At 31.4% G+C, this 9421-nt stretch overlaps 2 protein-coding genes and 2 long non-coding RNA genes across 4 annotated transcripts; 2 read left to right on the top strand and 2 right to left on the bottom strand.

Moving 5' to 3' along the window:
• LOC107614125 lies at positions 1667 to 3629 on the bottom strand. The gene is made up of 6 exons (XM_021109514.1): positions 3492 to 3629; positions 3176 to 3233; positions 2635 to 2758; positions 2410 to 2529; positions 1994 to 2239; positions 1667 to 1885 (listed from the first exon to the last, which is right to left on the bottom strand). The coding sequence occupies exons 2-5, from the start codon at positions 3208 to 3210 to the stop codon at positions 2075 to 2077; spliced, it is 444 nt and encodes a 147-aa protein (XP_020965173.1). The 5' UTR covers positions 3211 to 3233; positions 3492 to 3629; the 3' UTR covers positions 1667 to 1885; positions 1994 to 2074.
• On the top strand, positions 3814 to 5615 carry LOC107614123 (transcription factor MYB74-like). The gene is made up of 3 exons (XM_021109515.1): positions 3814 to 3974; positions 4190 to 4319; positions 4667 to 5615. The coding sequence occupies exons 1-3, from the start codon at positions 3833 to 3835 to the stop codon at positions 4806 to 4808; spliced, it is 414 nt and encodes a 137-aa protein (XP_020965174.1). The 5' UTR covers positions 3814 to 3832; the 3' UTR covers positions 4809 to 5615.
• On the bottom strand, positions 5148 to 6449 carry LOC107614124. Its single transcript, XR_002352600.1, has 3 exons — positions 6154 to 6449; positions 5673 to 5788; positions 5148 to 5259 (listed from the first exon to the last, which is right to left on the bottom strand). It is a non-coding gene; the product is annotated as an uncharacterized LOC107614124 (long non-coding RNA).
• On the top strand, positions 6681 to 7521 carry LOC107612519. Its single transcript, XR_001613792.2, has 2 exons — positions 6681 to 7281; positions 7462 to 7521. It is a non-coding gene; the product is annotated as an uncharacterized LOC107612519 (long non-coding RNA).

Here is a 9421-nt window from a genome sequence, read left to right as displayed (position 1 = left end):
ACAGAAAACAGAAACAGCATAGCTAAGAACTTAGCAAAAATTTCATAAGCTTCCTCATCCGTCCTAAAAAAAAGGCCTTTATGGGAGTGAGAACCTAACCACGCAGTCTCACTAAAATGTTTAGAATTATTATAAAATATAAAGAAATAAAATAACTTACAAACATTACAATCATGACTCATATCCCTCTTTACAAAAATATAATATTAAAGGCGAGGAAAAACTATAACTAATATATATACAAACAGAAACAGCATAGCTAAGAACTTAGCAAAAATTTCATAAGCTTCCTCATCCGTCCTAAAAAAAAGGCCTTTATGGGAGTGAGAACCTAACCACGCAGTCTCACTAAAATGTTTAGAATTATTATAAAAGGATACATATAAAGAAATGAAGGGGTTTCAAACGTAAATTAAATGATTATCACTTGTCCTATGAATCCTTTTAAAAATCAACAATTATCTAAATCCAAATTCATATTTTAATTTATAAAAAGACTCAATCAAACATAATATCCAAAAGACTTCACCACATGCCAACAAATCATTCTAACTAGGCTCACCAATAATTCAACCAATTACGGCCTCCAGTCCAAAATAAAATCAAATCACGGCCTTTGACCTAATATATAATTAAATCACACTCAAACCACTATGATCCAGACCAAACAGTCACAATCACAAATAATGAAATTCAAACACAATCAAGAACAATTATAACATATATAGCAAGTAGTAGTTAAACTGATATATTCACTTAGGCAAACCAAATATAAAATGCACACCCAAACAATTTCACATAAATGCGCATGATACATGTCTGTCCTACTGACTATGAGTTCACGTATCGGTAGTTAACCCGAATATCGTCTCTCTGGTACACTTCTACAATCTACACTCTTGGGATAAAGTCTCTATCATACTTCTTCATCTCTTCCAGCATTAATAGATTTTTACATCAACTTTGACCAACAACAACAACCTCACACAACTAGAAAATAGATTAATACAGACAGATTTACAGACAGATTTAGTCTTTATTACAGACAGATTTTTGGTTACCGACGGATTTTGTCCCTCTGTAAAAGCCCCGTCGGAAATTATTTACCGACGGACTTTTTTTCCGTCGGAAAATTACCGACGGATTTTTACTAGTTACCGACGGATTTTCCCTCTGTAAATTCTCCCTCAATTTTCCGAAGGCGACGAACTTTCTGACGGATTTTCCGTCTGTAATTACAGACGGAATTTCAGACGGATTTTCTGTCTGTAATTACAGACAGATTTTTCGTCTGTAATTACAGACAGATTTTCAGATAGATTTTCCGTCTGTAATTACAGACGAATTTTCAGACAGATTTTCCGTCTGTAATTACAGACGGATTTTTTGACAGATTTTCTGTCTGTAATTTGAACTTTGAAAAATCATCTCATACTCTGATTACAGACAGAAAATCTGTCTGTAAATCCGTCAGTAAGGTAAAATAATTTTTTTTTCTAATTACAAAATAAGCTTGTTTTCATACAAAATAAATATAAATTTAATACAAATTTTTATCTAATTTGTATTCGAATATTTATAATATTTCAAAAAATAAACAAACTCATCGTATTATCAAACTAAAAGAAAAATACTATAAACAAGCAAGTCAATATAATTCAAAACATAAACAAAATGTATTGATCATCAACTATAATAATAAGTAACAACCATACATCAAAGTGTGTTGATACATCAACTATAATTCAAAACATAAACTCAATGTATTGTTCAACTATACTAAGTTATACAAATAACAAGACTATATAACTGTCCTCAAAATCTTGTGAGCTTGTTTCATCAAGTGAACATAGGGGATCACAGTTCCAGATTCAGTTGGTAAGTCCTGAAAATATTTATATCATTAGAAATAAAAGTGATTATTGAATTTACTGCAACCCCAGAATCAAAATTAAAATTTTGCATTTTATGATAAACACTTATTAGTTATTACCTGCTAAGACTAAACCAACACTCTTAAGAGCATCATCGGATCCCGAAGCCATTACTGGGAAAAAGACAAGATTTGAGTTACTTAGTTCATAAATGATGAGAGGAATTTCAAAAAAAGTAAAACACACACATGGCAATCAATATATAGACACACACACACACACATGGCAAAAGAAAGTAAAACATCACTGCCATCTGCAACTTTACAACCAGATAGAAGAATAGGGTTCTTAGAATTCTTTTCAACCTGCAAAAAGGAAAATGATTATCAAACTTAAGAAATGAGACAAGTAATTTTTCTTATTCAGCACATAATGGAAAAAAACACTTACAATATTGCTCTCCCCAGTCATACAATATTGATGCTTAGCCTTTTAGAATGAAAATTCAACAAAAAATGATAAATATGCCACGTACCATATATTTTAGGTGAGAGAAATGGACATATAAATTAGGGAGGGCATGCTGTAAATTCTCTTCAGCTACAACCATCTCTATTGCTTCTTTGTATATACCACAAGCTGACTCCATATTTCCCTGTAATAAAAATGTAACAGGTAGTGCATGTAGTCATCTTTTTTGTATCAGCTTATCATCAAAGAGTAAAGCTTTCTTCAATTGTAGCAAAGGCTAATTGCATACCAAACGTTTCTCCATATTGGCTCTTGATATAACATTCTGCACAAAATCAGAATCTGACTCTTTACCAGTCTGCTGAATATATGCAGCGCGAGCAGCTAAAACATCTCCTATTTGTTCCTTAAACCTGGCATTGAAGAAATGGATTTTTGGTACATTCTTTTACAAATAGGAGTCATAATTCAAGGTAAATCAAAGCATACACTATAAATAATCCAACTGTGCAAATTTAATAGAAATTATTATTAGTGTAAACCTGTACTAAGATCTATACCAACCGTCCGCTTAAATCTCAGAGACAATCCAAACACTACCAAAGTATTGAAACAAAAATTACACAAACTGATGATAGCATGATTTAATCAAACTTCAAACAAGTTAAACTAAATTTTCCCATAATTACACCTTCTGCCAAGGATCAAAGTCATCAGAACCAAACAACAAAATACTTCAGCCATGGCAAAAAGAATGATAAAGTTAACCAAAAATCATTCTTTAATATATTGAGAAAAAAGACTTATTAATGAGAAAGAAAGGAGAGAACCTCAGCTTCAACAAGAGATTCGTCGTCATCTGCATAAGCCATGTTTTGACAACAAAATCTACATGATGCAACAGATAAAGTTAATGACCAAACTCAAAGACAGGCAGTAAAGCAGTTATTAAGGAAACAGTGGGGTGAATTTTTGTATCTTTTGATAAAAGAAGAATATCACTGAGACGAAGAAAAGATTAGAAATGTACTTAGGGAAAATAAAGCATAGATGCAACATAAGAATGTAAAAACATGGCTACATGAGAATGAGTAGAAAAAATTAATATGATGATGAAGATGAAGAGTTTAACTGAATGTCACTCACAGAAGCAAATTCATGGCCAGGAAGAATAGCAGCAATCTCCTCCAAGATGGAACCCAGTGTTAGTGAAGGACATCTCCTGAGAAAGGCACATGCCTTAGAAGCCTTGGCCATGGCAGTTTTCTGGTCCTCAGCAGTAACAAAAGGCAGAATTGGTCATCTAATATAAGAAAGTTTATTGGTCATGAAGTAGTACATACAAGTAGTACTCATCAATTATTTCCTACTCGTTATTATTGCTTGCAAGTAGTAGAGCAATAACCTTTTTTCCTTTATCTCCTTACAACAAGCTTAAGTGTTCATAATATTTGTTTTTTAACTTAATTAATTAGCAATTAATCATCATGGCCAAGTCTTGTTCTAGTGAAAAGAACAATAATAATGGATTGAAGAAGGGTCCATGGACTCCGGAGGAAGATAAAAAACTCATTGATTACATTCAGAAACATGGGCATGGCAAGTGGCGAACCCTTCTTAAGAATGCAGGTACTTTAATTTAATTAATTTGTGCTACCTTAGCTACTTAATTATATAATAATGCCCAATTATATTCAGAAGCCACTTTTAATTAATAATCATCTTAGTTAAGTGTACGTGTGTTAGATAATAAGGTATTATACATTTATGTATATACTTAACATGAATATATTTGTAATGATTTAATAATGTTGAACATGTATGAATAAATAATTAATATATAGGATTAAAGAGATGTGGAAAGAGTTGCCGGCTAAGGTGGGCTAATTACTTGAGGCCTGATATAAAGAGAGGAAGATTCTCATTTGAAGAAGAAGAAATGATCATCCAGTTACACACTGTTTTGGGAAACAAGCAAGATTATTATTAAATCAAACCTAGCATGACCTAAATAATGTTCCTTGTTTATTTTTTTTAATGTGCATGTTATATATCCTTCATTTTTAATAAGTCTATCTATAAATTATATTAAAGAAGAACCTTTTTGAATTTGCACATGTAATATACAGAATTATTGCCAACTAATTTATAGACTTTTCGATTGTGTAAAGAATTAAAACTCATTTCATATATATAGTTAGAATGCTAGCTAGGCAAGGAAACTACAGTACTGTTCAAAGTCAATTATATATGCTTAACTTAATTAATTTGAACAGCATTATTTATAATTGAACTAAACTTTTTTGTGTAATGCTTATTAGGTGGTCTACAATTGCTGCTAATTTACCCGGAAGAACAGATAATGAGATTAAGAATTATTGGAACACTCACATCAAGAAGAAATTGTTGAAGATGGGGATTGATCCAATAACTCATAAGCAATCCAAGAGGAAAAGTACCTAAATCTTGTGAATTGGGAAAAGGAAACACAGAAAACAAGTTCCGCTCTTTTCCATCTCTCTCAGGAAATTCATCAAACACATGGTAAGCATAACAATACTGAAGCGAGACAATCTCTCAAGCATGTTCCTCCAACAACAATAACAACACAACAATAGTAACATTAAGTTGCAAGTCTCTCTTTGCACAATTCTCATATAGAAAATTTAGTCAATAGCCAAACCAAGGCATGCCAAGTTGATAATATTCCTACTTCTGTATCAATGGACAATGATGATGAATATTATCAAGATGATAAGAGACACACATATCTGTAATGCAGAAGACAGTACCACCAAGTAAAAGCCAGCCAACTTTTCCATTTCTCCAAAAGAAATGGAAAATATAGTGAGGAGATATAGCTTTGAAAATACTAGGATAATGGTGTATGATGCAGAGAGTGCTTCCACAAGTGCTGCAGCGGCATAAGCCAAAACAGAAATAATGGTTATATATAAACCAGGAGAGCGAATTGTCTGACAATGTCATAAAGCTCTAATCTGCTCTGCCAAGCAAAAATCACTTCCTATGTTGCACCATTAAGATATTATAGCTTTGTATTTCACATAAAAACCAAAATTTCGACAAAAGAAGCAAACCTTCCAAAGTTTTATTGTACTTTCTAAACTATGGAATCTGCAACTTAAGCTCACAAAGTCACAATAGAACTATATAAATTTAAAACTTACATTTGCTTACTGAGGGAAAAGGTAATTACTAAATCTTAAAATTCTAAAAAAAAATCCAGAAATAATCAAACAATAAATAAATAAACAAATAATAACTATGATTGTAAATCATTAAGGGCTTGAAGAAGAATAAACTGACCTCTAATTAAATCACAATCCTAGGGTTTATCAATCCCAGCTACTGCATGCACCATCAAATTTCTTCAAAATTCAAACGAAAGTATGGATCATTGTAATTGTTATCTCCTGCTGCTACTTTTTCATGTTTCAATGACAGGAAAAGCATTATTATATATATAAAACCCAAAGTACTAGTACTCTTTACTATAATGTTATCCATACTGTATGAAAATTGAAAAAAATCTCATAGCAACAACAAAATACATCAATAAAATACAACAAAAACCTCACAGCACCTCCTTCTGATTAGGTTACCTGCACGGCTGAGGCGAGATCGAAGAGAAAAATACATCAATTAAGCAACACATGAGCGAGAAATGCACTTGTGATTTCTGTGAGAATATCTTTGATCAAAAAATTAATGAAACAAGTAGCGCATAAATTCGAATAAGAGAAAGGAGAACGCGAATCTCAGAAAGAGAGAAAAATGGAAGACGTACGGTTTGAAAATCTTGAGGAGCGACGCCGGGAAGGTAGAAAGAGTGAACGCAGGAGAAGGTGAAGAGGATAAGGACGGAGGCGACGAAGACGGTGGCAGAGAAATGCATATTAGGGTTCGAAAGGGAACCAGCAACACACAGAGAAGAGCCGGGAAGGGGTGTGACAGAGTTTCGCGGCGATGGAAGTTCAGTGCAATGGAGGTTCGGTGCGACGGCGGCGCAAGGTAAGATGGCGGTGCAAGGCTGAGACGCGCTACCGATAGAGCATTTGGAGGGGATGGGCGTGGAGGTGCGGGGAAGAGAGACGGGAAATGAGGAAGAGCTCGTTTGGTCAAATCTTTATTTTAATATTTCCGACGGAAAATTTTAAATTACAGACGAATTTTCCGTCTGTAACCATTTTTTATGGAAAAAAAATTTTTTTTTCCGACGGATTTATCGACGGATTCTCTTTTCCGTCTGTAATTTATGCTAATTCATTTTTTTTGTTTTCCGACAAAAAATTCCTCTGAATTCCGTCTGTATTTCCGTGGGATAAAATCCGTCGAAAATATCCGTCTGTAATAACTATTTTTCTAGTAGTGTCAAACCCATCTTCATGCTGATGAGTATGAGCAAGTGCCCAGCTTCTCTATTTTCTCTCACACCCAAACAAGCCCTATTTTCAACCACATAATGGAGCCTAAGTTATTCCCTACCAACTACAACAATAATATTGCAACTTTATATGGTCGAGGAGGAACTACTACAACACCCAATTGGTTTCTTGCTTAGACCCTTTTTCATGTGATAGGAAAGTATTGAAAGCTGTTTTCAGTCAGCTCACAAATATGGAAAGAAACATACCTGATAATAATAACGACAATACAAATAGTATAAAAGGGTCACCAAGTTTAGGAGAAGGTAGTTCTGAGAGTTGCTTATCTGAGATTGGCATGCCCAACTTTATTATTGATGTGGTAGTCCCTGTAGGCTTTGTAATTTGTTTATATAGTTTTTCCCAAAATTAATTTATCCATGTTCTTCATATATGCCACAAGGAAGTGGAGAAAATACGAAGAATCAATAGAATTTTGGAGGAAGGGAAAATTCTCATTGGAATTTTAAGTCATTGTAGTGGGTATCTAGGTTTTGGATTTGGATTTTTTAAAGTTTAAATTTTACCTTAAAGAGTAAAGTGTGATCTCTTACTATTTATTTTATAGGTGGGACCAAAAATAAATATGAGAGAAAATTCATTCAAAGGTAAAAGATTACACTTTACTCTCTAAAATACAAATTTAAAATTTAGAGGATCCAAATTCCTAGGTTTCACCCATTGTGTGCATGTCCCAATATATTAGGAAAACAGGACTTGTAATTGAAACTTAAAAAGAGAAATTTTATAATTAAAAAAATTGATTATTAGTGTTGATTAATAAAAATTAGTTTCTTATAATTTCCATTAATTAATTAGATGATGATTGATATAATGGGAATATATTGATAATTAGTTAATTACTAATTATAAAGGATGGATCATATGTATAAACCATGTAGCTTTGAGACTAAGGACTAAGGAGTTTCAAGTGGAAATACTAGATAAATGATTTATTATACTCTTTTGGCTCATATGTTAAGTTCACACACAGTTTTTTCTATATATTTCACATATAATTTAAGGATGATAAATATGACAACTCAATCATATATATATATATAAGAAAAAAAAATTCACAAAAGATTTCTCATATGTATCACAGACATTATTTAAAACCATGTGGTTAAGTGTTTGCCAACTCCGCATTATTTGAGTTACCTTTAGGGTTTACAAAATTATGAAATATTTACTTATGGCTGGCCTAACTAATAGTACACATATAATAATTTTTATGTTACTTATTAGAATTAAATTAAACTTAACTTATGCCTAAAAACCAGTTTAATTAATGAAAACTATCAAGCGCTTATGAATATATATGTGGAGCTGGCTATAATCCAAATCTTCTTGAAGAAGTAGTTGCTATAATGGGGTTATGTTAAAAAATTTTATTGAGTAAAAAAGTGTATATACTATAATCCTTTTTGGGATCTTCCATGCCACCAGCACAATAATTGATCAAAAAACAAAAAATAAAGCTAGTGTCCTTTTATGGCAGATAATACATCTTTGACGCAATTATCTGGTCATAGTTCATAATAGTGGTAGCAGCCAAAAATAAACAATGGAGTTCGTTTATATGATGATCCAGAAGCTCATTAAGTACTTTCATCATTATTATTATTATAATTGTGTGATTATAGTAAAAATTGGATATCATTTATCTAAAATAACTAATGAGACAATCTGATGTAATACTTATTAATTTTATTATTATTTTTAGTCATTAACATAATTTCTTTAGTTTATTAATTCAACAACATACTTTAATCCGTAATAACAAAAAATAATTAATTTTAGTCGTCTTCTAACATTTCTCTTTTTCGACCATAATATTGTTTTTTAATGATTTTATCCTAGCAATAACAATAAAAAGAATTAACTTATTAACAGGGATATTTGACACATGGATCATCATCTTTCTCTTTCCTTGATTTGAATGCTATTAAAAATAATTTTTGTTTAGGTGAGAAAAGCTTGTATTAAGTGTAATGTCAGACATATACGAACACAATGTAAAGTTTATATTGTTGAAAGTGTCACTTCCACAGGGGTGATTATTAGGATTTAGGAAGAGACAACGCTAGTTAGAGGAGACTAAATCCGTTCTGACCTCACCTAAGGATTCGCTGACTTCGTTTGATGCTTTCCTTCTATAACTTGTTTCTTTTTTTTTTTAATTAATGTTTATTTTATTTGCAAAGCTTTTCTTTCAATTATTTTTTAAATTAAAATTTTACTACCAAAAAACTAATGAATTATTTTTTCTCTGTTAACTAATAAATATGATATATCCTTTAACACAACAAACTAAGATCAAAATCAAAAAAGTATTAAAAAATACACAGAGAGCATGTTAATATCACCTCTTAATTTCAACTAATTAACTTAATATGAGATATTTAAAAATTGATAATTCGATCAATATTAAAATTCACGTTAATTCTTTTTTTATATACTCTTCTCTATAATAATATAATTTACTATTTTGTAGTGTGAATTGTTTTATTAACTTTTTTTTTAACTCTTTTAGATAAGAATAATTTAATATATAATTGATTATTTGACTTTTATCAATTTAAACAGCTTATGCATTCTCATCTCTGAAAGAATTTATGACTTTATTTT

The sequence above is a fragment of the Arachis ipaensis genome, chromosome B08, assembly GCF_000816755.2.
Source record: "Arachis ipaensis cultivar K30076 chromosome B08, Araip1.1, whole genome shotgun sequence".
Lineage (NCBI taxonomy): Eukaryota > Viridiplantae > Streptophyta > Magnoliopsida > Fabales > Fabaceae > Arachis > Arachis ipaensis.
This window is presented reverse-complemented; position numbering and strand designations above follow the sequence as displayed.